Source organism: Passer domesticus, chromosome 3, assembly GCF_036417665.1.
Source record: "Passer domesticus isolate bPasDom1 chromosome 3, bPasDom1.hap1, whole genome shotgun sequence".
In the NCBI taxonomy this organism is placed as follows: domain Eukaryota; kingdom Metazoa; phylum Chordata; class Aves; order Passeriformes; family Passeridae; genus Passer; species Passer domesticus.
Genome location: NC_087476.1, coordinates 70,884,975 through 70,912,270, shown reverse-complemented (window position 1 = coordinate 70,912,270; position 27,296 = coordinate 70,884,975). Strand labels below are relative to the sequence as shown.

The 27,296-nt window shown below is 41.4% G+C and overlaps 2 protein-coding genes across 9 annotated transcripts in view; one reads left to right on the top strand and one right to left on the bottom strand.

Moving 5' to 3' along the window:
- Window positions 1–86: 86 nt before the first annotated feature.
- Window positions 87–12,075, top strand: NTPCR (nucleoside-triphosphatase, cancer-related). Of its 3 annotated transcripts, XR_010358916.1 has the most exons (6): window positions 87–185; window positions 2,639–2,801; window positions 3,824–3,920; window positions 6,622–6,831; window positions 9,368–9,536; window positions 11,177–12,075. XR_010358916.1 is itself a non-coding variant. In XM_064413841.1 (5 exons), exons 1-5 carry the CDS (start codon window positions 152–154, stop codon window positions 11,243–11,245), a joined length of 573 nt encoding a protein of 190 aa, XP_064269911.1. In that variant the 5' UTR covers window positions 87–151; the 3' UTR covers window positions 11,246–12,075. The 3 variants fall into 3 exon arrangements, 2 of the variants coding, with proteins under 2 accessions (XP_064269911.1, XP_064269912.1); XM_064413841.1 differs by lacking the exon at window positions 9,368–9,536; XM_064413842.1 differs by lacking the exons at window positions 6,622–6,831; window positions 9,368–9,536.
- A 5,891-nt stretch (window positions 12,076–17,966) lies between these two features.
- Window positions 17,967–27,296, bottom strand: part of PCNX2 (pecanex 2) — a 151,393-nt gene continuing 142,063 nt past the window's right edge. For 5 of the 6 annotated variants that reach the window (XM_064413825.1, XM_064413826.1, XM_064413827.1 and 2 more), the window contains 2 exons: window positions 21,326–21,774; window positions 17,967–19,552 (listed from right to left, as the gene is read on the bottom strand). In XM_064413825.1, the coding sequence (XP_064269895.1) occupies window positions 19,379–19,552; window positions 21,326–21,774 (623 nt within the window). In that variant the 3' untranslated portion in view covers window positions 17,967–19,378. Of the gene's footprint in view, window positions 19,553–21,325; window positions 21,775–27,296 lie in introns of those variants that run through there. The other variant, XR_010358915.1, reaches the window with a different exon arrangement.

Here is a 27,296-nt window from a genome sequence, read left to right as displayed (position 1 = left end):
GCTGGGGGCGGAGCGGGGCCGGGCGGAGCGGGGCCGGGCTGGGGGCGGAGCGGGGCCGGGCGGAGCGGGGCCGGGCTGGGGGCGGAGCGGGGCCGGGCTGGGGGCGGAGCGGAGCGCCGGGCGGGGGTGAGGGCGGAGGGGGGAGCGCGTCATGTCCAAGCACGTGTTTCTCACGGGACCCCCAGGTAATGGGGCGGGAGGAGACCGAGGAGCCGGGCAGTGGCGGTGGCGCTGGCGCGGCCGAGGGGATGGCCTAGGCTACGGACTGGCCTGGCCTGGCCTGGCTCGGCTCGGCCTGGCCTGACCTGGCCCGGCCCTCCGCGGCACCGGCGGGGCTGTGAGGCGCTTAGAGCCGGGGGAAGGCGGCTGCTGCCAGGCCCAAGGGTCCGAGGATGCCCCGGGAGCGCCTCCAGCTGCAGCTGGGCCCGGCACCGCCCGAGGTTCCGCGGCTGCGGGCCCGGAGCCCCGCCCGCCCCCTCCTGTCGAGGTCCGAGCTGTGGCACTAATTAGTTTGTTCCTAACGAAGTGCCGCTTTACCTCTCCATCCAGTCCTCCAAGGCATGCAAATTCTCCGGCGGTGCTGCTTTGTCCCTGGCTTCTGGCCAGGAGTTCAGTGGTGGGGGAAAAAACACCTCCTGCACAACTGATCCTGCTTCAATATAAACTGCAGAGATTAATAATTTCTGAGAGCTCATCTTTCCTGTAACTTAATTGTAGTGATTTAGCACTTGCAGCCTCAGTGAAGTGCAGGTGCAGGTAATAATGGTGTCCCGGATGGGCAGGCCTTGACTGAAGCAGTGAAGTAGTTTGTCATGGTAATGCAATATGATTATTGTGGAGACTGAGTGGGGACATAGTATGAGGGTCAATCTCTACGGTTGATGAAGAAATTAACCAGTTATTATGATTGCAGAGCTTTCCTTTGTGTTGTGGGAGTAAAGCAGTGGGCCTAATTCTTTTTGTGAACATCTTGCAGATGACTGTCTTGACTGGAATTAATTTAAAATGCTGCTGTTGGGCTGACGTAGGAATACATGCCACACATTTCACACTGGCTTTCCAACCTCTTGAATAAAGGAGGCTTTCAGGAGATGTAGAGGTTAGGGCTGCTTGGGTCTTATCTCTCTTCATTTACTTGAAACTGGATGTACTGTTTTGATTAGCTAAATGTCTAACTTCAAGCTTCCTTAAACTTAGTTTGAATCACTCTAGCTTGTTTGGCAGTTGACTGAATGAATGTAAAAAAACTAGAGCTAGCAAATCCACTTAGCAAAATTAGTATAAATTCACTTACAAAAGACAAGGCCTTGAAAAAATGTTAGATAACCGAGGGTGCCACATTTGTCATTTTTTTTGTTGTTCACCTGTCAGGAAGACGCCTTCTTCAAATTTGAAGAGTTTGCTTAGGCATTTGACTACATGCCTTTGAAGCCACAAAATATTTTGTCATTGGTATTGACTGTTAGGAAAGCAGTTCCTAAATCTGCTCAAAGTCTAATTTAGAAATTTTGTGTGTGCATGTTGAAATGATTTCTGTTATCATCTTTAGGCATCTCATGTTTGGTCTGTGTTCCTTATCTCCAGGAATTTGAAGGTTTATTCTGCAGGATTATTTTCTATCATCTGAATTTTTTAAAGCAGTGGTTAAAAATGAAGTGATAGCACTACATTTTGTGAGAGGCAATATAGGTGAGTTTAAAAGGAGATCATTGAGGGATGTACTTGTACAATGGCAGAGGAGAAAAAGTGAAAAGATTTCTGGAACATGGCCAGTGTTCACATTGTAAAAGGTGCATCAGACTGTGGAAGGAGATATTAGGTGGCAGGAGTTTTAAGGACCTGTCTTAGGGTAAAAAACTGAAATTATAGGGCCAGAAGATAATTCACGTCAAAAGGGACTTGAGGAAGTTTAAAGGAGTATCAGGTATCAGGCCAGACCATGTTGCCTCAGGTTTTATCCAGTCATCTCTTGAAAACATTAAAGTATGTGAAGGTGGCACAGCCTCCCTGGGCAATCTCAGTCATGGCTTCATTGGCCTCGCTATAAACAAGCTTTTCTCTGTATCTAGTCAAAATGTCTCTTGATTCAGTTACCAGAAGGAACAGTTTTCTGTTGTTGGGGCTTTGTAAGGACTTGGTATCTCAGGGACATTGAGTGCTTCTGATTTCTTGGACATCAGTGGAAGAAGTGTGTCCTTCATGCCAGTTAGGCATCTGATAATAGCAGTCAGCTTTGACCTTTTGATCTAAAAAGGGATGAACTTAGCTCTGATCTTAAAAGTAATGAATATCAGTGGTAGAAAGGGAAATTCAGTCAGTCTTCCAGCAAGCTTGGATATCAGTTTTGTGCCACCTGCCTTGTGGTAAGTTTTGTGGCCTGCTCATGCATCATTTAAGCTAACAAGTTCATTGGTAGCCTGGGATATTTGTACCATTCTGTTGTGAAACTTTACAGCATCAGTACAGGATGAATGTTAAAAAATACCTCTGTTCTACCACGTAGAAAAAGTAATTTGCAACCTTCAAAAGTAATCAATGTTCCTGCTGAACTGAATCATTACTGTGGCATTTAAAAAAATGGGCTTTTAGTGCAGAAGAAGATTAATGCTGTGTGCTTTTTTCCATTCTTTATTTTTAGGGGTTGGAAAGACTACTTTGATCCAGAAAGTCACTGAAGCTCTGAAATCCTCTGGCATTCCCATTGATGGATTTTACACACAGGAAGTTAGAGAAGGTGGAAGGAGAACAGGATTTGATGTTGTCACTCTGTCTGGAAACCGAGGACCTTTATCTAGAGTCAGGTACTGAAGTTTTAATAACTGTAAGCAGCTTATTGTTTTATGTGTCTGCTCCTGTCCTTTGGACTGGATGCATGTTAAATGCTCCTCCAGAAGGTGATTTCCAGCACACATGGCTTTCAGGATCAAGTTCTTTGCTTGGCTTTTGTTTCCTGGCTGATACCTATATTGTATGTGTAGTCAGTGTCTGTTGCAGAGTGAAATATTGAAAATGTGCTGGGCAGGGGGGTTCTCCCTTACTGGCTATTTTACACCAGATAGAGGAAACACTACTGAGGCCAAGTCCCTTTGGGATGCAGTTAAGTAGCTTATTGTGGCCAGGGAGAAAGATTCTTATGTTTCCACTAGCTGATTTATGGTGACAGAAGTGGAAAATGAAAAGGGAAATTGCATGTAGCATTGTTTTAAAGAACATTTGACTGATCCACAAAAGTCGTCTGAATTTTAAGGAAAAAAAAGGTTTCAGAGCCCCAGAGTGCCTCACACTCTTTCCTGATTCACTAGACTTAAATTTTCATACTTAGTGCAAAACTTGGTCTATATCCAGTGTGACCTTACACCTCATTCACTCTGCTAATAATGGAGGTGCACTTAGCACAGTGTGGTAGAGCACATGCAAAGCATTTTTCCCAGATTAAGTGTTTTGCAGTCCATACTGAGATGATACTGCTATGATGCTGTCTGTAGTGTCACATAACAAAATTCAAAGATCTAAACTGCAGACATGAGTTTTGATTTCAGTGTAAATATACCTGCTGACTTTTAAATGCCATTTTCCTTCTATACACTGTTGAAATTTGAGCTTCAAGTTGTGAAGGATGCATATGGAATATTTATTTTCTGACAGCAAGCTATCTGCAGTATGACTTACTGCACGGTTTAGAATTTCTTTCCCATCCTTCTTAGGAAGAATTAAGGGGATTTGATTTATTTGGATAACTTCTTATAAATTTGCTTGAAATGACTGCAGTGAATTCTCACTAAACTCAGAATTTGAAGGAATTGTGTATCTCTTTTTCTCCCAGTTCTGATTCTTCTGCTTCAAGACGTGAATACCGGGTAGGACAATATGTTGTAGATCTTGTTTCATTTGAGCAGTTGGTTCTACCTATGCTGAGAAATGTGAGTATTCTATGAAAGCTGCTGATAAATGTATGCTTTGTGATAGTCAGTGTTATTGGAAGGCCCTTTTACACAGCTAGTTTTTGATACTAATTAATGGCCTGTTTCTTGGGTATTGCTAGTTCTGAAGTAAGTCACGGTCAGGAAGCTTGAGTGGCAAATCTGGCTTGTTCTCTTGTGATTATTGTGGTGTTGGAGAGATTGCAGTCCTGTCAGCAGGACCTCCTTGACCTGAAGAGACAGCAGGTAGGAAATTTCTTCCTATGTCACTGTCTCATGCTGGAAAGCAAACAAAATGCACAAGTGGCTTACCACAGAGAACTGGATGGAATCAGTGGGTCTAAGAAAAAGGCTTTTGCTGCTGCTCTTCTTTGCAGACTTTTTTTCCCCCCTCTTCCTCTGATTCCCATCTTCTGATAGTAGAAGCATTTTTTTCTTGAATGCAGTGAGTATTTTTGATTACTATTGTATAAATACGTGCAGACTGATAACACCAGCCTGATTATTTGGGATTTAGCCTGCTGCACAAGGAGTGTTCTGGCTGTGACAAGGCTTCCCACACAATCTTTTTGCTATCCTTTTGCTAATATTCTGTTACTACCTTTTTTCTTCTCCTTCCTCTCTCTCACTCCAACCTTTCCCCTCTCCAAAATTAAACAAGAACATATTTGATTTCAGTGATAACATACCATAAACAGTGTGCAGCAGCTGCTGAACTGTACTACTAAAAAATCCTGTTGTGATTTTTCTACACTGCCAAAGCTCAAGGGGACAAGGAAGAAGGGATTTTTTGGTGAACTTAAAACAAAAAGCCCAAAGATGTGCAAGGAGCAAAAATCAGATTGAGGATCTGACTCTTCTTTTTGTCAAAGAACATTGAAGTCTGAGAGTAGGAAAGCAAGGATGTTGGGACAAGGGAGAAGGGAGGTAATAAAAAAATGGGACAACTTTTATATGTTAAATTTCAGTGTAACCATATATTTATGATAGGAGGTAAATAGTTATGATAGTTAGTAAATAGGAAGATAGTTTATTTAAAAATACTTCATTAGGCCAGTGCTGTACTTGGAATCCTTTTACCACTGCAATCCAGGAGAGATCTTCCTAGAAAAGTGTTAGCAGTGTTGAATTTTTCCATTACTTACATAGCTTTCTGCAAGTACAAGAAAGTGAAGAGAAGAACTGGGGCCAGCAGAGTCACACAGCATGTGCCCATGCTCATAGAAAGTACTGTTTATCAGTTTCGTGGGAATGTGGTCACACATGAAGATGGCCCAAAATGGAAGAGGAGAGTGAGGAAGATGAGAGAACTGAAACAAGGAGAGACAAGTGAAGAACAGCATCATAGATACGTTCTGGTTTGATGAGAGAGCAGCACAGAATGGACACGTGCCCATTTAGGCTTGAGGACAGATTCAACTCTTAAGGCTTGTTTCACGCCAGTGAGAATGGGCTAGATCTTGCAGTGGAAGTTCTGCAAACTTTTATCAGGCAGGGCAGATAGTTTTTTCAGGTTTTTTTTTTTCAAAGCAAAATAACTCTCTTCCTCAATATGTGACCTAGTGACTAGTATTGGCTTTTTGGCTCACTGATCTATGAAAGGATTTCTAGATAAAACAGCTACTCAGTAGGGACTTAGCTTGAAAGGATTTTAGGATGCATGTTATACAGTTCTTTCACTTTCCCAGAAGCAAATACTTTGCTTTCGCAAGGGGATATGTTTCGATCTATTTTCTTTTTTTTTTTTTTTTTCTGTATTATATGGCTTGTATTGGTACATATTCATAGATCTGTAATGGTTTTGAATTGAGTTGATTTTCTCCTCACTTCTACAAATAATGGAGTACGGTTCTCAGTCACTTTTACCAAAATAGAGTAGGCAGTGCAGCTGAAGAGTTCCTCTGCTTTGTGAGCTGCCTTTTCCTCAATAGCAATCACCCTTGTTTTCTCCTGGACTTCCCTGCTGCTCCAGCCGCCTACAGCATGGCACTGCTTGGCACAGCATTCCCTTTATGGGAAAACCAGAAGCCTGAAATGTGGTTAACTGTTTCTCTCATGGTGGCTAGGACTACAGAATAAGGTATATCTCAATACGTATCTGCTCTAATGTGAGAGAGGTTTGCAAATGGCTTGGTTATTATCCAGACAGCTTTTAAGACAGCCAGTACCTCTGAGTGAAATGCTCCATCATCCCAACTACAAGAGGAGAAACTCCAAAATCTAGATTTAATGGAAGTCTTCCTTTTTAGATACCTGTTTTGTGTGACTACTGATCACATAATTAAATGTAATCACTACATGCATAATTTAATGTGAAGAGTAAAGTTTTTAAAAATTGTGGACCCTCAGAATGATTGAGAGCTGCTTGTAGGCAAAATGTAATTCTTAACTGTCAAGTAGCTCATATGGGACTAGTGTGAGAATACTGCTTTAAAAGAAATCTCATGTTAAGTATATTTCCTATTGTACTTTGTATTTATACTGTATTGTTGTTTCCATCCTTCCAAAAATCTGTCCTAAAAAAGAAATTACAGATTTGTAGGTTTGTCATTTACCAGCAGTAGCTTTGACTTCCTGCTCTCCCCAGGATTACAGTTGAGTTTGTTTCTTTTGAAGGTATTTCTTTTGTCAGCATAGAGATTATGTCTGTTGCTTGTTCTAAGTTTTGCTGTTTACAGTCTCTTGGTGCGCTTTTCCACAGGTAAACCATGGTGGTGACACAGAGAAAAGAATTTGTGTCATAGATGAGATTGGTAAAATGGAGCTCTTCAGCCAGGCTTTTATTCAAGCTGTTCGTCAAACGCTGGCTGGCTCAGGAACCGTGGTGCTTGGAACTATTCCAATACCTAAGGGAAAGCCACTGGATCTTGTTGAAGAAATAAGAAGTAGGAAAGATGTTAAAGTGTTCAATGTGAGTAATATTTAATATCCTTAAAGAGCCTTCTGTTCTAGGTTACTAGTTTATATTTGGCTCTGTTTAAAAACTGTTACTGCCAATTGATAGCTGTGGGTAGCTTGCATGAAATAGGTTTTTTAGTTTCCATTTTATTCTTAATGGGCAGGTGTTCACCTTATTAAAAAAAATTCCATTTGGCCCTAACTGTAGTCATCTCACACAGCTGGCTTTGCTTGTGCGGGGCTACAGAAGTAATGCTATAGTTATTTTAAAAGGTTTCCTTGCTGTAGTATTATTACTGTATAGGTATTCATTATTCCTAAGAGTTAAATCTTCTAAAGTACAGTCAGATTTTTAAGCTTTTTTGGTTTTTTTCCAGACTGGCTTGCAGAAATATTACCAGTAGTCATATTCAAGGAAAAAATAAAATGAAAAAAGCAGCAGTGGAGTTTGCGGAGTGATTTATAGAAGAAAGACAGTTGTAAATGGAGTGTACTTTCTCTGGAGTCAGTGAACCAGTTTTGGAATTCATTATGTTACTTTTACAGGCATAATTTTCATAATATTAGGGCCTCAGAGTAGATTTCTGATCAGTTACAGGGCAGTTCTCAAAAACTTACCACAGCAAAACTTAGCCTGTTCTAGGAGTGCATATGTGAGGTTTCCTTAGCATCAGTAAGTGTCCTCGATGCTTCACAAAAAACAAAGGCACCTCCCACTCCTTTGATTTATGTTGTTTTCTATTCAAAGCTGGCTTAAAAACTTGCAGTGTTCAAAGTTCCTCAGCTTTACTTTAATTGAGGGTCCCATCGTCATCTTCAGTTTCTGTTTTTACCTTAAATGCTGATTTATTTAAATACTAAAGCAACTGTAGGAGCAAAGATGAGAGATTATTCCTTTCTTTGCGTAAGCATTCAACTCTCTTCACTTCTTTCAGAGATAAACCCCCAGGTTTTTCTGCTACTGAGCTGATGTGTGTTTGTAGTCAGGCTGTTGAACAGAAATGCACATAAATGTAAATTTTGTATGAGTAGCTTTACAGGGGTAGGGTTGGGGAAGATGGGATGGAGAAGCCTTGCTGAAAGTACCAGTCACCATTCAATGCTTGGGCTGCAGTCATAGCAGGACACAGTGCATGCATTTGGTCCTCTCATGAGAGGAAATAGGGCTAGAAGACAGCATTTGGCTTTTCAAGGAAGATTTGAGGCTTCTACTGTCTCTTTTTATCAGGTGCTATTCAGAGGACATGGGCTACTCAGCCCTGGGTTTTCAGCTGTATCAGTCTGCTGATAAATCTTTCTCTCAAGTACTGACTACAGCCAGCAAAAGTCTTTCTGTAAATTTCAATGGAGCAGTGTTTTCTCTAGCTAAAAGATCTTTACTGAAACAATGACCCATCCTGTTCACACTGCTGAGATTAGGTGTGCAGGTTTCTTTAGTTAAATAGATATCTCTGGTGAATCCATTAAACAAAAGCATGGATGTGAAATGTGTGACAGACTGCAGTCATTCCCAGGTGTCAGAGACCTGCTGAGCTGAAGTCTTGTACAGGAGAGCATCTGTCTTTCTTGCTCCAGTGTCACACTACATGCTCTTTCCCAGCTGGTTCAAATGTGTGCATGAGCAGGACCAGAACCTGCCCGTGGGGAGTCAGAGGTGTTAGTAGCTGAAGTGGATAGTGGGTCACCAGCTGTTTTCTTCAAGGGCTGTGGCATGGGGAAACCTGGAGTGCCCAAATAGCGCACAGTCAGTAATTTCTTACTAACTTGTATGGTGCCTGCAAGTGTATAGAGGTAGGTGGCTAACTTCCAAAAACATTCTGCCTGCTTTGTCACTTAATATGGAGTTAGGCTGCATTCAAATAGCTCATCTCAGTTTTTTCATCCTGTTCCTAATGTCACAAGGACAATTCTGGGGAGAGAACAGCTGTTTGGTGTTTTACAGTCCGTTCTGTTTTGAAAGCATATTTTGTTGGTGTAAGTGGGCCCAGATGCCCTAAAAGCAATTCAATGTTTGGTCCCAAATGTTTAATTTATTATGTTTAGGGCACTTAGTGATAGGAGCTCTGATGTTTAACACATTTGTTTGTATTGTTACCCAGTTCCATTTTGCTGAGAACTAAACTTTCCAGTGAAACTGCAGAGGCTCTTTTTGCACTGTCTGTGTCTGTGTAGTTTTGCAGAAATAGTAGCGTGAATAGGATCAGGTTATCCTTAGCAGCTGGCAGATACTAATTTTCTCCCATTTTCCCATCTATTAATTTTGCTTGCATGAAACCCATTAGTGAAGTATGGTTGCATATGCCTATTAAGAAAGAAAGTAGTTAAATGGATAGGGAGAAGAAAAGGTTCCATTTGAACAGATTGTACGCAAGTGGTTTCCTTCATGGTATTTTTAACAGTTAGAGGAAGAAAGCTTTTGTCCTCTGTAGTTGCCTGCTTGGAGTCTAGGTGGCAATTTCCTCCAAATTACATAAATGCTTAATATAAGCAGCATCTACAGTTATCTTCAACTCCTTTCTAAAAACATACCCATCTGTTTGTACATTCAGTACAGATACTGGGAGATTTGTTCACTCCGGGAAAGCTGCCTGCACTAAATGTCTCCAGATCTTAAGAGGAGACTTATATCTATCAAACAGCCTTTATAAAACAGTTGTGAAAATTTCCTAGCACTTGGAGCTTTCTCTCTGCTGCTCTCACTGGACTTCTGGCATATAGGTATGGAAAAAAGGATAGATAAAATGTAGTATTGTTTCTGTTGGCTGTGAGGGAGTGGGAAGAGCTATTAAATGTGCAGAAGGTCCTTTGAAAGTCAGAATAACAGTACACTTGCTGTGAGATTTAGTGAGGCTCATCAATACTGTGTATTGTTTACCTCGGGATCCCAATAGCCTTACTGAAGAGCATTCTTTGTTGTCTTGCTCTCTTTGTTTTTGTGGGGTTTTCTGTTTATCTTATAAAGCTTGGACTGATTCTCAGTAAAAACAGTGACATTTTCAGACAGATCTTCCTTTTCGTTACTCCCTGCCTTGCCCTTTTTTTTTTCACTTTTTCATTAGTCCCATGTTGATCTGCTGTCTTGAATTCATTGGTAGGTGAAACCACTGGCTGTAGGTTTTATAGTGTTGGTTTACAGTACTTGGATAGGACTATTTCCAGGTGACTGGAAATAGTGGTAGCTCCTTGGGGGCAAATTCCTCAGATAGAACTGTCACCTATTTAACAACAACAATAATAATAATAGTAATACTTTCTCCTGTTCATTATTGACTGTAGTACTGGAAAGGATACAAACTCTTGGGTTCACATCCTAAATGCAGATACAGGGAGTGTAGTGGAACCTTGCTGGTAGAGAGTTTTATGCTGTGCATGGTGTTGTGTCTCTTTACTCATGAAACAGCTTCTGTACAACTTTGTATGAGTGTCCTTACTTATTTTTTCTGCTCATGTGTCTTTGTCTGATTTCTTCCTGTCCTCTCTGCGGGGATCTGAACAATGGGGAAACTTTCTTAGACTTTTTAAAATGAAGCTTTTGCTGATGCTTCACGGTTGCTTGTTACCCCTTTACAACCCCAGTCACTTCCCCAGGTTTTGTTTGAGTGAGTAATGCATGGCACTATGGGTCACAGGGCTCTGGATCAGGACCCAGTCTGTCAGGAAGGAATAATTTACACACACACAGCCCCCAGCTCTGTGTCCCTGGCAGCTGAGCTGACTAGCAAGCACCAGCACTTGCTTGGCAGTTTACAGTCATCTGTATTCACATATGCTGGACTTAAAGCCCAGCATTCCCATGGGCTGGTCAGCCAAAGGCATATCTCAGTGCGCTACAGAACAGCCCAGCTTTCTCAAATAGTTTTATTCCTTTTCCAAGGTGTTTCTTTCGTGTAGCAATAAGGTTTCTCAGAGTACAGAGTTATGCTGCTAAGACTGTTTTAATTTTTTTCCTTTGCAAGTGTTTTTCACTAGGTCTGTCATCTTAATAAATACATCCCTTTCAAGTAATGAAGGCATAAGTACTCCACTTTATATTAGGAAAGTTAAATTTGGTAGTTGAAAAGGATTTCTAGTAATGACAAAAGTACATGCTGGTTATTTGAGTGATTCTTGTTAGTTACTCAAGTCCTGAATAATACTGCAAAATACCACTGGCAATTAAATCAAAAGATCACTAAATATTCAATTGCGGCTTTTGTGGGTATAGCATACTGTGTTCTCGGTGGCAGGTGTTTGACACTCAACATTCCTGCACTGAAAACGAAATGCATTGGAATTTCTGCTTTGATTTGTTTTTGAAGTAAACATTTGTATAGAAGCTATTCATGAAATTACATCAGTTTTAATTTCTCTTTCTCTAGGTTAGTAAGGAAAACAGAAACAGCATTTTGCAAGACATCTTGGCAGCTGTAGAATCCTGCAGAAAATGAAGACCTCTTCTGTCCTGTAAAAACTAAAGCTTTCATTTCAACAAAACATTACAACATTTCATGGATGGTTTAGAGCCTGTCCTTCCTGCTTTTGCCCCCTCAAAGCTTTACTGGTGCCTTCAGCGTAAGCAGGGTAAAGCTGGTAATACTAAAATGGGATGGCAGGATTGTAATTTATTCAGTTCACTGAATTGGAAAAAACATGAACAGATGTGTAGCTAACATCCAGTTTTAATCTGGGTGTTTGGAAGTTAGATGGTCAACTCTGATCCGAGTTACCTCATGTGAAAACAACTAACTGTAAAATCTGCTTGATATCTTAGTCTTTCTGAGCATGTTCAGATCAATTCAATATCTGCCTACAGATGAATTCAATATCTGCAACGTAGCCCTGGTGCAACAGAACAGAACCCTGTCCAAAATGTAGATGAGTCCTGCCTGGTTTATGCAGGAGTGTAGCTGTTGGTGACCCAGCTTAGGTGTATTCAGGTGTGTTTTAGCACGGGTGCTGACAAATCAGCAGGTAGAGGGAATAAGCAGTTGTGCTCTCTCCTCCTACCCCCAGGCAGCCCTGTCTGCAGTTGCAGTATAATCAGGGTTATCCAGAGTTTCAAGGAAACTTCCTGTAGTCACAAGTGACATTTACAGAATTCTGGTTTTGGAGGGAAAATAGCCAAATCTACCCTCTCTTACTAATTGATAAGAGGACTGCATTTTGTATTAATTTTCAGTTTTCTGGTGGTAATTCTGTCCCACACCCCCTTACAAATAATATATAAAAAAATCTTCAAGTCCATGAAGTTAGTAAAATCTTGTGTTTTTCATGCTGAGTTGAAGTCATGATTGACTTAATACTGCATTTGTCTGTATTAATTTTACAATCTGTTATGTTTATTGATACTTATGTTTGTTTGGGTTTTTCTGCCTTATTCAATTCTGTACATGCTTAATGGTGAAATAAGAAGTATTTGAGAGTATTAGACAATGTGTTTCCCTGCAAGGAATGCAAATGTGTTCAGCAAAACTGCTGCCAGTTAATCAGTTTTGCATGTTTGAAAACAGAATTCCCTCCCAGGTACACACTGTTCATTGTAAAATTTATGGTCATCTCTAGTTGAGGAAAGTTGTTAAAAATTCAGTTGTTTCTTAACTTTTTCTGTTCAGTTTAATGACTGTTAATTTGAGCAAACTATTTAAAGGCATCTTCAAGTATAATTTTATTGATTTATTTCTGTAAAACTGACACCCAGAGTTGTATGGGGCTGGATGGGGACAGGTATTTTTATACACACCCTGCAAAATGTCCTTTTTCTTTCCTGTATGCAGAACAAGGGTCTGGTACAAGCACTGCACCTCCACAGGTGGTAGGAAGTGCATGCCATGTTAAATGATGGCGTGGGCTCACTCCCTCACTGCCTTGTTAGGACTACCTGTCTGCCCAAATCCATTCAGATGGTAGTACTGTCTTCACCATATTTGGGGAAAAATAAAACTCCTCTTAGGGTCTCCACTTGGCAATGTGCAGTTTATGGCTGCTATTTGCAAAATCAGGTTGTGCTGTAAAGACACACTAATCCCTTAATTACTTCAGGCATTGTACTCAGACAAAATACTTTTTCAGATGTGGAGGACTTGGGACCAAAGTACCCTTGTCAGGGTTGTGTGCCATAGGTTTTTGAACAGAAACCTCTCTTCACCTAAGTGTCGGATGCCCTCCTGCTTCAATGTTAAGTCTCTTAAGCTTTAAAGTATGCTACAAAAGAATAGTTCTTTCAATGATTAAAGAGTTACCCAAAATCTAGCACATTTTTAGTGGGACTGCTGTTGAGTCTTAAATGAGGAGTGACCTTTAAAGCTAAATAAAAAATTGAGAGATTTGACATTTCTCTGGCAGAGGCCGAAGAGGGGAGTTCTGTTAGGAGTCAGTCTTCTGAGTTCCGGTTCAGTCAGTATTGCTGAGAGATCACTTAAAGTGGTGTTTATTCCCCATAAAAGTAGATATATTGCCCTGCATGTAGCGCCATGATGCCTGCTGTAGTCCTGTCATTTAGTACAGTGGGAAGGAAAAAAACCCCAAACAATTACAACAAGAAGTTTGGGAAACTTTTGACCAGTGCCTATGGTACTTTTAGTCCATTGTCTCATGGTTTTGTACTGAGGCTAGCTTGTCACTAGAACATACACATGGATTTTTCCTTCTGTGGAACTCCGAGTGAAATAGCAGCCCTTTTAAACTAATGCATATTTTTGCTACTGACATCAGTGTATCTTATTTTCTGCTACCTATATCAAGATTGGTGAGTGTCATTAATTTGTTGTCATTTCTTAAAGCCAGTTTTCTCTCTGAGCTATAGTGCTTTTCAAGAGAAAATAAAGAGAGTTTCTGTGATCTGTGTTCAGCAGGAGAATGTAGGTGACCTTAACAGTCATGTCTGGCCTTTAAATCTCAGGTGGTCCTGAAGATAGAATTTTCCTGTTTCAAATATACATAGAGTGAGTGAGAAAATTGTATTTCCACCTGCATGTAAGTTTTTATGACAACCTGTGTTTACTTTAAAGGTAAAATTTTATTGTCTGGTCTTGGCACTAGTAAAATACTTTGAAGGCCTTGAGAGCACTGTAACAGCAAACGAAGCATTCACAATTCCCCTGATGGGCTGATTTTATTGATAGCACACATTTGGTGAAAAGCACCTCTGATGTACCAGCTAGATTCCAGATGACACCATTAGTGCACCTGCAGGTTTTAATTGGTGGAAAAAAGGGGTGAATGTGAGGTACCAATTACTGTCTTGAAGCCTGAGAATCAAGGATGTTTTTGGCACAAGTCTTGTAATTCCAGCATAAAATTGCACACAGCATGGAATAAACAGGGCCTACGTTATTTATCATGCATTAGGCAATTTTTGACTTGTAAAACTGAGTGAGAGAGGTGAATCTTTGATACCGGACCTACTGCAAAGTTAATTATAAGTAATATGTCTGTGTTGCAGATTTAAGGATGTACAAGCACTAGTGAAACATGGTAATTAAGTACCAGCTCCTAATCCTGGTAGTAATCTAAATATGGCAATAATTGGGTATTTTTAAAAAATGCATTGAAGAGAAGATGATTATCACATGCTGGAGAATCTCACTGGTATTTCTAATCTTCTATAATGAGCTGCACAAAATTCAGCTAATCTTTAACTTAAATTTTCCAGTAAGAGAAGAGCCATCAGTTGGTGGGCTGGAGGCAAATGCATTTCTTGCCTTATTCTAATAAGCAGTTTTTATAAAAAGCTGTGAATGACATCACAGAGTGTCCTAAGAACTTAATAGTGTCAGAATGTCATTCATAGATATTATCTAGTCATCAAGTCAAGGGAAAAAGATTCACACTGGTAAGTCTCTTTCATTGAGATTTGTTTTCAGTCAAGTGAGTACTAAGATTTGGAATGAGTTGAGACTTTTCAAGAACTTCAGTTCCTCACAGACAAGTTGCATGACACTACAAAATGGAGGGAACAGCCAGCACCTGTGGTTTTTATTTTTGGATGAACCGAAATGTGCTTGGCAGACTACGTCCATTACAGGTTCCTACTTGCTTGCTGTGGTGGGAAACAGCTGGGCTGAAGGTCAGGCTGGGGCTTGCCAGTGTTCCTGGTGGATGTGAGCAGTTCATCACCCTGTGCTTAGCTTTAGTAAAAAGTTAATGAAAGTCTTTTTGCCAGATCTTCAGGCCATCTTTCACCATTATGAGTGTAGCAACTGGCTTTTACTATATGATGTAAACAAGAGTCTATTTGGGAAAGGAAATTCTAGGGAAACAAAATGTGAGGAAGGTAAGTATCCCGTGCTCAGTGCAAAGGCTGAAGTACTGTGTTTATGTTTGTTTTACCATATACTCATTATCCCTCCCGTAACCTGTTGTATTGTTCGTGTCCCTCTCTGGTTGCTGAGGCAGTGTGAAATAAAATCACTCTTAGTGTTTGTTTTCAGCAGTCATGTTATCTGAGGTTACGCTGGTGGGAGGCAGAAAAGGCCTCCATCTCTTCGTCCCTTCTGACTTTTCTATGAAAGAACTGCATGTACAAATGGTCTTGTGGACTGAGCACTAGATTTCCTCGAAGGATGCATTCAGCTTGCTAACAAGATGGGAATGTCGCTATTTTCCTGTTGTAGAAACAGAAACATTCTGGACTGGCTGAGTGGGGTAAGTGGCCTCCGCAGCTCTGGAAAAATCAAGCATATCACCTGATGCAAAAAACCCTGGTGGAACTCTTGGTAAAAGATCCTTACATGTTGGTGGCAGCATCTTTCCTGCATCACAGCTGTAGCAAGAGATCAGACATGTAGGCAAACTGTTAAGCCTGAGCAACTTTAGGGCCAAGTTTTAACAGTGTTCAGCATTGTGAAACCCATCAGCAGGATCACAGATTACATAAAAGCAATGAAAATTGCATTTGCTTTTCTTTTAAAGGCTGAAACTTGCTCCAAAAATGGTGTATTTCCATCTTGCATCTCTGAGGCACATTGTGTGTAAGGTTAGGTATCAAGCTGTTTTTCAGGAGTAGAGGTGTCACTCAAAGCCTTCATGTGTATGTAGGCACTGGTATTGAGAACTCAGGTGCCTTTTGGTATTATGCAGAGCTGTTTGGAGCAGTTTATTGTTCAAATTAGGCTTTGTGTAAAGGTTAGGTTCCTATTTATTAGCTTGGTGTGCATCAGAGCCCTTGAATGCACCTTCTGTCCCAATCAGAGTTCACTGGGTGTATGTCTACCTCATGCAAAAATGGGGGAGTCTAAGATGCGTTTAATCAATACAACCTCATGCCTAGTTGCAGGTTTTATTCCTAACCATTATGTCAGATTATTCTGTAGGATTGTCTCATATTTAAAACTGATGCTTATAGCAGTATCTTACTACTATAACAGCAGACTATCTCCAAAAATACAGAGAAACATAATGTGAGAGAGTTTGTACTCAATTTGATTCTTTTATTCCTATGTTACACTTGCTTGTTAGTGGTCACTCTTGGGTTTTTTCAACCCACTATGCTACAATAGCAACTTTAAGGCAAAATAAAAACTATGTAAGATGTGGCTACAAAAAAGGAACGGATTTTTAACTCTTGCCTTGACTCCTGTTTTGCCGTGTTTGCTCGCTGTGACTCCACAGAGGTGTTAGAACCTGCCCTTTTTGGCAGCCACCTTGTGCAGCAAGAATCTGGACTTTATGGCATAACTGCTGTCGCCAAGGACTTATGCTCCAGGGGACAGTGGGAAGTCAGGAACTGTGAGGCAGCTGCATTTTTTTTTAGGATGCAGTACCAGAGGTTGTGGAGTCTTGCAGAAGATGCTGTGCTTGAGGAAGGTGGTGTCACTGGGCCTCAATCCACGCTAAGTAAATACTACTTTCAGCAGTGGTTGGTGCTGAAGGAATTTGAGCTGTCATTCCCCAATCTGGTTTAGTATGCTTGAGTTGGATACACAGAATAATTTAGGTTGATTTGGACTACTAGAATTACTTGTTTTTGATGGAAATTGGTTCAAAATCAAAGATGTGAAAATTGCAGGCCTAAGTGATGCTAGGTGAATGTGGGAAAGTTTTCAGTGCTTTTGAGACACCTGTTTGCCCTACCTCCATGCAGGAAGACAAAGCAGTGATGGTTTATCCTGTGGACTGCCATGCAAAAGCCCCCAAAGTGGAAATAGGGCTGGTGGCTGTTAGTAGGAGCCTACTTCAATAACCCCCATCCTTCATTTGTAATTAAGCACTTCATGAACAGTGTGGTGGTGTTATGAATAAAAAGTTATCTATTTTTTTTAAGGTTGTAGAGTTAAAACAAGTTGGACCAGTTGCTGTTAAGTAAGCTTCATTGTTAAAGAGTTCTTCTTCAATTACCTGTTAATGGTTGGTGATTAACCATTGTCCCCCTGATGCTTGCCAGGGAGGGACACCGGGACCCTGCAGGAACCAGGAGAATGGGAGTGGCATCAGAGCTAGTATGCAGATGAGAAATGCATTGCACTAAATTTTGCAGTTTTCCAGGAACACCCCTAAAATCAACAAGCCAACATAGAACTAGGAGACGTAGGTGATGTCTAAGGATGGGAGCGTAGTCCAGTGCCTGCTTGGATCCTTTTTGCTTCTCACCCTAACCTGAAAGATGTTGACTAGAAAGAGGACCCGAGGTGTTGGACAAAAAGGTGGAATCTCCTAATTTCTCGTGAGGACGGAATCCCCAGCTCTGCCTTCAGACCAGTGGACAAAGCTGCATCATCCTCCTCCTCCGTGCCACGCCTGGGAGCAGTGGCGGCGTAGGCGCGACCCGTCGATTTCTCCCCACCTGAGTTGATTTTTCTTAATAAAGGCATTAAAAAGGAGAAAGATCTCCTGCCCATTTATTTCAGTGGGATAGGAGTTATCATCAGCCAGTCAGAAGGGAGCAGCTGAATTCAGTTTCCTCTTCCACATATCACCTGGATGCTAGAGGAGACATTAGTAGGGCCTGAAGTGCACTGATGACCATGTGTCTAGAGGGCTGTATGTGCATACTCTGCTTTTGTCTTTGTGAACATGAGCAGGATTTTTCCTTGATTGTGCTAAGCTTTATTAATAATCCACTCATCAAGATCTGAAGTGAAGTAAAAAAGAATGGGTTTCTTAATTTAGTAAGGCAGAAAGCAAGTGAAAACAATTGCAAACAGAAGACCCAGAAACAGCTGCCACACAAAATACTTGGATCATTTTATTTTCACTCAGTCTTAGTTCTACTCAGATCTGAAGTGTGGCACAGTAGGAAGCTCAGAATGCAACTGAGTATTGCCTAAGAGTAATGAGACTTAGCTACAGCATCTCTTGTTAAATCTTGTTAATTGGGACAAGACAGCCTGGCTGCACATCATTGTGTTGAGATTTAGAAACAATCTATGGTAGTTACAGTAAAGAGGAACAGCAAGACACTGATAGCTGCAAATTTTTTTTAATTGAAAAAAACCCACATGTGTGTTTGTTTAGACTCTGTAGTAGAGGAAGGATTTGTTGTAGCTTTTTGGGTTTCAAAGTAGTCATGCATTCCTGTAAATTGGTGTTTTTCAAACCGTGTGAAGGCATAGCCTCCCTTTTTGTATCATCTGTCTTTATTGGCAGCAGCTCAGTTTTCTCTGGGGGAGGGAAGTCAGAAGGCTTTGTAATTACTGGCTACAAGTGTTTATGGACAGTGAGCTGTGTCCAGCAATTAAAGGTATTTAGCTGTTCCCTTCCTAACATAAACACTTCCAGACAGTAATTACAGCCTGCTTTGTCCTTGAGGAGGATTCCCCATGGCCCTTTTGCGACTCCTAAGGGTACTGTTGCTTAGAATTTGAGAAACACTGCTGTAAACCAAACAGGAGCACAAGATAATACCTAATTTATGCAAAGCTGCTTTGCAGATAAGGTGCACCATATGCTCTGAAGACTTTCCATGCACTGGATACTTTCTCTTCTTACACTTTTGTTAATTGGTGTAGTGTGGCTCGTTCACACAATATTTCAGTATGGCTGCATGCAGTATATCAGTCTGAGAGGCTGTGTCGCTATTCAGCATTAGCACCCGCATAATACATCAAAGAAAAATGAGATTTGCTGTTGGAAAAAAAAAAAATCAGATTTAGCTCTAATGTTACAGGACACTGTACTGTCCTTTTATGTATTCATTGCTTCTGTTCTTAGTTGCCTCTTGCTATATGTTATATACCAAATTTCAATTAGTTTGCATGCAATCAGCTGTTTAGTTATGGCAGGAAAGAGATGTTTTTTGTGTGCTTTTCACTGAGTTGTATTAATATTTCCTACTGTATTTGTTTGTGATTCTAACCATTCCAGGGGAAGGAACGTTAAACAGGTTGTATTCATTGTTCTAGGATTTACAAGAACCTGAGATGAAGTGGCACTGTGTGTTTTTTAGGATATTTTCCAACCCTACCCATTCCAAGGCCATTAGCTGAAGAACATCTGTCCTGTAATATTCTTGTGTGGAAGTTAGAAAAATAAACATTTGAAGGTTGCTTATTACATCGGAAAGAACCTAAACCCATGTGCATCTTCCTGACCTAACTCTGTATTTAATGCTAAGAAGCGTGTGGCCCTTGTGCTAGGAATGCTCCTTACTGCTCCTCAGACAGGCTCTGCTGAGAAGCGGTGTCTTCCAGGGCCATGTCTTCTTGGCTGGCCCTCCTGCACTCCAGGTTCCGACTCATGAATAGTGCATGGGCCGGACCCGCCTCCCGCTGGGGTCTTGTTTCTGTAGTATCTGTTGCCTCACAGGTCTCAGTGACTTGCTGGAAAGTAAGAAAGAAAAAGTCAACTAGTTTAGGAAATTTCTAAGTAACACTTCAGCTATTTTTTGAAGTGACGGGTGAAAAAAGCTTAAAAATTGACGTAGGGATGTCATTCTGTGAAACTCCATGGGATTCTTAACATGCATTATTCACAAGGGAGTTCTGAAGAGGTACTTGTCACACTTTGTGTAACGCATAAATTTGGAAGGAAAAGCTGAACCAGGAGCTGGAGGTTTAGTACCACAGATGTACATGTATAGAGAACTGTAAAAGAATTTGGATTGAAAAGGACTTCTGGAGGTCATCCAGTCCAAACTGCTGCTTCAAGCAGGGCTGACTTCGAAGTTGTTAAATTGGGTTGCTCTGGAGCTTGCTTTATACACCAGATTTTAAATCCAACTTACAAAGAAACCTTTTCATCAAAACTGGAATGCAATTATCAGTCTGAAAACGTTAAGCACAGTGCCACCCCACTGCAAGGAGTCCATTAGGATAAAAGCATTCCAGAACTTTGCTGTGTGAACATTGAAATGAAACGCTTCCTCTTTACCACTTTCAATCAAATGGGCACCTGGACTCCGAGCAGTCACTTTGGTCAGGATTCACCTCATCTAAACTTCACCATGTGGTCTTGCTGTGTCATTTAGGCTACCAATGGTTGGCAGAGATACAAGTCTCCCAGGGGAGAATTTCCTCGTAATAGCTCCAAGGATGAAGTGGATGCAGGTCTCTTCACTGAAAACAGAAGCCTCAACAACAACCTACTGAGACACCATGCCCAAATTTTAGATAGCTTAAAGCTTGACCAGGTGAATCCTACCATTAGTACTCAGTACCACATAGTGGCTGAGTTCTTGCAAATTAGGTCATAAACCCTTGAGAGTTGGAATTGTGCCTTCTCATTGGATATATTCAGCTGTATGTGTAGAAATATTAATACTTGTTACTGTGTCAAAGCAGGATGGGACCAAGATGAGTAACATTTAGCTGACTCCTGTTGAAGTTCGTGGTGAAACTCTAGGGAACTGTACCACACGTGGTATTTTTGGGTTGAGAGCAAAATACACAGAGGCCAAGGAGGTTTTCACACTTGAGGTTTGGAGAACTCTTTGGAAACTAGGGAAGTTATACACAGTTCAGGAGCACAGTAACAGAAAAGTGCTTGGGACTTCATAACCTGAAGCTGTAATTGGACAATTAACCTCAATATGCAGATGGACCAAAAACTTGTAAAAGCATGAAACCTTGTGACTGGTCATCCATTTTGGGTTCATCTTGGGTGTAGCCCTGGCCAGGGTCTTGTACTGCCCAAGGTGTATCCTTTAAGGCTTTTTAATAAATACCTACTTTATTCTTTTAATGCTGTCTAATGTCTGTTCTAGGTCAGCCTCTCAAGGCACCACTGCATAGGACTTAAAGCAGGCTAGGAAGGAGCTATTTAGTCTGCAGTGATTGTACTCATCACCTGGGCTGCAGAAACTGAAGTCCCTGGTTTGAGTGAAAGGAAAAGCAACTTTGCCCCAGTTTGCAATTTCAGGCATGTGCATAACAGTCCCCCTATCAGTTACTCACAAACTATCTCACAGACACCCTAATACTAAAGAGTCTCATTATGATGTACCAAAAATACCAAAATCCCAACACTGTTTTGGAAAAAACTGTCTCTGACCACTGAGAAAGAAGAAAGCCAGTGGTGCTGAGAACAGCTAAGAGCCAGACAGGCAAGCAGAGTGGGACTCACACTCTGTAGTGCTGTTTTAGCTTCAGCCTTACCCGAGCTGCCTGGCTTGCTGCTCTGGCAGACGGCCCCATGGCGATGTTCATGCTGCTGGATGACTGTGTGTCACTCGTGTTGCCTCCGTCTGCAGCCGAGAGCCCAGAAATCACTAAAGCACTTGAGAAACTTCTCTTGCCGAACAGCAGGCTGAGAGTTGAGCTGGTGGAGGAGGCCAGGCTGGACCTGAGCATTGCTGCAGCTCGGTCCTGCACAGTCAGCTGGCCAGCAACAGGAACAGCAGGGGACTGAGAAAACACAGATGTTGCAGAGTTGTGGAATGATAGCTGACTACTAGAAAGCCTTTGGGCAATTTCGTGGGCAGATGTAGACGTTTGGATGAAAGGCTGCCGGCTTTCTACAATTGGTCCAGAGTGACTTGAAGCAGGGGGCCTTTGGTTTAAAGCAGTGTGTGCCTGGACAGACTGACTCCTGGGTTTTCTCCTGCCTTCAAAAGAAAGATTAATATATTAAAGCAGGTGGCATTCTGATGAACTCCATGCTATTGACAGTGTCCCATGTGTACATATTACTGTTGGCATAGTACCACTGGTTTTATTAGCATAAGAACTCCAAGAAAAGCAAAAGTAACAAACTCCTAAACCTATGAATCTTTCTGTTTTCCACTACAGGTGTTCTGAGTTTTGGTCAAAATAGTTCTGGAGGTTGTGCACTGAGTCAAAAGACAGAGAAATGAGAAGAGACCCCAAGCAAAGGACTCTAATCACAGGCTCACAGCTGTTCTGCTACATACAGTTTAATCAGCCCAGTGAATGATTGAGCATAGTGTTGCTGTAACTCTGCTCCCCTTTGACAACCACACTTAATGGAATGTTGAATATCCACCTTAAATGACTTGGTACAATTAAAGGCAACAATAAAACAAAAAACCTCTATGCTAAAACAATGGCACATTTAAAAGAATTATTCCTGCATATGGGGAGAGAGAATTTGAAAATTCAGCCAAGTGGAAGAATACAGCATTCAAGCCACAAGACAGTTTTTAAGACTAACAGTAAACTCTGAGTTCCTGGAGAGACATTTACAGTACACCACAGTCTTGAAAAAATGTGAATGCTTTTATGTAGGATACACTATTAGAGGTCTGAATGAGACCCACATAAGACTCTTGTACCTTTCTGGGAAGCATCTCAATGCAGCCACCACTGGACACAGGAAGTAGATTAGATAAGCTATTCTGACATAGACAAATATACCTAGACATACCCCTCCTGTACAAGTACATCCCCATATTTAACATTTATACCAATACTTTCTGTCATTCAAGCAAACTATTTCTGTATTTCTCATGCTTATGTATTTGAACAGCCATAGAATGAAAAATCAATCATGAAATCCTGGCCAGTGAACTCACCAGAGGCCAGCTTGTACTCAGGCGTTCTGCCATGGGTCGGTGTGTGCCACAGGCCCCAGCAGAGTTCACTGTTTCTGTAGACAGGCTATAACCCAGGCATACACAGCAAATAACCAGTCACAAAAGTGCCTGCTTGGGTTTTTTTGCTCTCCAGGAAACTCCAAACATTAACACAAGCTGGCATTTTGGTTTCCTAGCTGTAGCTGTAGGGTGGGGAGTTGATGCCAGGAAATCTGTTGAGAGCCATCAACACAGAAACAAGTTTTTCTGGCAGGCATTTCCAGGCTGTTGGTAATTTTTTCTCTTTTTGCTTTGGTTTTCCCCAATACCTGAACTCCTCCAAATACTGAAATTTTGCTGGCATAAAGGAATATAAATCTCACACTGTCTTCTAAAAACATGACTGCTGAATTCATACAGGTTCCAGCAATGCAGAATTTCATATCCAAGCCATTTACATCATATGGCTGAAACATGATGTTTTACATCCACAGACTTGCTTTTCAGAGGCTGGTATCATTATCCCCATTTTTCAAATGCTGAAGCAGAGAATTTAGGTAACTTGGCATAAAGTCAGATGAGCAGAGTTGGGCTACTACCTAACTGGAGCTCACTAAAAACTAGTTGGTTTGGCAAGTGTTGGACACTTTCACACCTCATTTACAATGTATCTTTAGCTCCACTTTTATACTCCAAACAATAAAAAAATAATTTTCCTAACTAATAAGAGCCTCAAGATCTCTGCTGGAGAATGATGGGACAGACACACATGGCTCTTGGAAGCTCCTGGACAACGCTCTCAGACACAGGATGTGATTCTTGGGGTGGTCCTTGCAGAGCCGGGAGTTAGACTTCGATGGTCCTTGTAGGTCCCCTCCAACTCAGGATATTCTGTGATTCCATGGCCCCTGTGTGCTGCTCTGCCAGTGTCCTCTGTCCTTCATGGGCTGTGAGGGGTGCCAGGCCTGCCTGCCATGTCCACAGCTGTGCGCACGTTTGGCCTCCGCAGGGATTCGGGTTCGACAAACCCTGGGGTTCTGCTTAAGTGCTTTGCTTTCTACATCTGATGGTTATTTCAAGAGGTTGCCTTTCTTAAATAAAAAGAAAGGACTGGAATTAAGAACAGAGGGGCTGTGGTGTGTTATTTTGCACCGTGGCTAACGTGGCCAAACATCTGTGATTTAAATCGCGAAGCTGACCCCTGTCCAAAAGTATTCTATATTCATCCCAAACACGGTGGCTGGAGCTTTGGGCAGGAGACCACCCACATCTATGCCTAAAAAACTCTGTCCCTGAAAACACTTAGAAAAACAAAGGCTGTTCTGTAAACTGCATAATGAAATAAGGAAACTTTGGGGGAGAACCCCACATGTTTCCAGTGCTCCTGATTTTGGTTGCACTTTAATATAGGGCTTTCATTGCATTTTGCACTCAATGGTACCAGGCTGCAAAACACAGTATGAAATATTAAGAAGTTAAATGCACTTGATGCACAGATTATGAATCTAGAAGGCATTGCTATGATTATCTAGTCTGCTGCCCTGTATAGCATGGGACATAGGATTTCCCAGAATTAATTCCTGTACAGTTTCATTAGTTGCTACTGTCATTTTAAAAAATGCATCCCATATCTCCAGTCACAGAGAATCCACACTAACCCTTAGTCTCTTCTTTCACTATTTATTTACTCTCTTAATATTAAAAATGTGTTCTTGATTTCAAATCTGAATTTGTTTAGTTTTGTTACGTCCAAGTCTGCTGACACCAATGATCTTTGGTCACCTTTTGTTGCCCAGGTAAACACTTACAGACTACAATCAAGGCATCTCTTACAAAACAAATTGCTGGAAAGCATTTTCTCTTTCAATAGAGGACGTATTTCCCAGAATTTTGATCATTTTTTGGCTCTTCTTTGAAGTGCTTCCAAACCAAAAATGTCCTTAAATTAGGGCACTAGGACTGTATGTGGCAGGACAACAGTGTTATGATTTTTAACAGGCACAGATAAGTTCTTTTCCAATGCTGTGGTATTGCCTTGATGTCCTGATACTTACTGAAGATCGAACAGAGCTTGTTTTTTAAACAGCTCTCTTAAAACCCTTCCTGAATGAGTCATTTGTTTTGCTCAATTAAGCATATAGCTTTGATAGCCACACTTTCATGTTCTTTGTAGCTGTTAGGATGGAAGGAACTGTTTCATGATCAGATCATAGAAATACATTATCTGTGTTTTTTCCCAAAATAAACCAGACATTTATTTTCTTGTTTCTGCATACTGCATATTGGCAACTCTGACTTTCTATACAGTGACAGATCAAGACCACTGCTAGGACTTCTGTTGCTTCTAAATACTACTTAAAACTAAACAGCCACAAGCCCCACTTTCATCTTTTTGTCTCTAATGGCCCTAGCCAAAAAATTCTTCTTGTTTCATTTTCTACAATATATTAGGAGTGAATATGGATTTCCATTTGCTACCATTTCCTTGGATTTGTTGTGCATGTCTTAACAAAAGCCAGGTTGCTTTTCTTATCTAAGTGTGACTTTCTCTCTTGATTATGTTTTTCTGGGCATCCAATCAATATGTTCTTTTCAACAACTCACAATTAACTTACTTTATTGTATGGTATGCTCAGGATCGTTATATCACAATTAAGTTAGCTACTCTGATTACTGTTTTGTCAAGTTAGGAGTATGCACATGGGGATTCTTCTAACACTAGACACAATTAAAAGCTGCAGTTATTTTATTCTTGCAATGTGATTTATATTCAGGGCAAGATTTATTCCAGTTCTGCCTATTATCTTTAATGATAGGTCAAAATGATCTAACAGGAAGCAAACAAGTGTCAAACCCCTCAAGTTCTCTGCTTTATACAATAATGTCACAAGCTTGTTGAAATGTAGAATTGATTGGCTTTACATTACAAGTGCTGAGCCCACAGTGATAGATCTCAGTCACCCACTGGCAAACTTAGAATCCTAGAATGGTTTGGGTTGTAAGGGACCTTAGAGCTTGTCTAGTTCCAACCTCCCTGCTGTGGACAGGCATACCTATTACTAGATTAGGTTGCTCAAAGCCACATCCAACCCAGCCTTGAATACTTGCAGGAATGGGGCATCTACAACTTCTCTGGGCAACATGATCCAGTGCCTCACTGCCCTCACAGTACAGGTTTTTTCCCCCTAATATCCAATTAAACCCCTAAACCCTCTTTCAGTTTGAAGCCATTCCCCTTGTTCACTCCATGTTCTTGTAAAAAATCACTTTCCATCTTATGAACTCACTTCAGGTTCTGGAAAGTTGCAATTAGGTCACCCCAAAGCCTTCTCTTCTCCAGGTTGTACAAACTCAATTCTCTTTGCCTTTCCTCATACATAATTATCTTAGTACCCCTTCTCTGGACCTGCTCCAATGTGTTGATGTCCTTCCTGTGCTGGGTGCCCCAGAGCTGGAGGCAGCACTGCAGGTGTGGTCTCACCAAGCAGTGCAGAGGGACAGAATCCCCTCCCTGGCCCTGCTGCCCACACTGCTTTGGATGCAGCCCAGGGCACGTTTGGTTTCTGGGCTGGGAGTGCCCATGGCTGGGTCACATCCAGCCTCTCACTCACCAGCAAGCCCAAGTCCTTCTCACAGGGCTGCTCTCCATATGTTCATCCCCAGCCTGTGCAGATACCAGAGATTCCCCTGACCCAAGTGTAGCGCCTTGCACTTGTTAAACTGCATGAGATTCCCATGGGCCCACTGCTTGAGCTTGTGCAGGTCCACCTGGATGGCATCCCATCCTTCAGCTGTGTCAACTGCACCAGTCAGCTCAGTGTCATCTGCAAATTTGCTGAGGGTGCACTCAATCCCTTTGTCTATGAAGACATTAAATGATGATATTAAATAACAGTGGTCCCAGAATGGACCCCCGAGGGACACCACTTGTCACTGATGTCCATCAGGACTCTGGACCATTGACCACTACCCTCTGGATGTGACTGTCCGAACAAGTGCTTATCCTTATTACTTAGCATATATTTCCAGTGTAAAGGCCACTAGTTCCACCTTGCAAATATGTCTGAAGCACTTTTGAATCCATAATTTGGGAAGGGCTCAGCTGTTAGCTGACAGAATGATTGGCAACATTTAATTTTGTCTTGGTAACTGCTATATAGACATAAGAAGCTATTTTCTATTTGTTTGTTCTCCACATGCACTGATGAGCAGCCAAACCAATTCCTCAAATAAATTGCCATGGTCCTTCCAAGATAATTAAGATTTTTGCATGCTTTCTTTCTGCTGTTACCAGCCAACAATAAACAGAGGTTCACTGTGGTACAGGCTCCCTGCATGGCATGTGTACACTCCCTCCCATCTGCATTTCTCATTCTGGCATTCTTAGTGGCACCTGCTAGGCCAAAAATTTCCCATAATGGACTTTGACAGTGGAACCTTTGGTGAATCACATTTGTGTTACACCCTCACAGTAAATACCTGGAACAATATCAGGCCGCAATCTCCTACACGTTCTTGGTCATTAGGAGAGACAAATCTGCACTCTCTTTCTAAAATTAGTTTTCCACTGCATTTGAGGACACCCCAAAGGCATC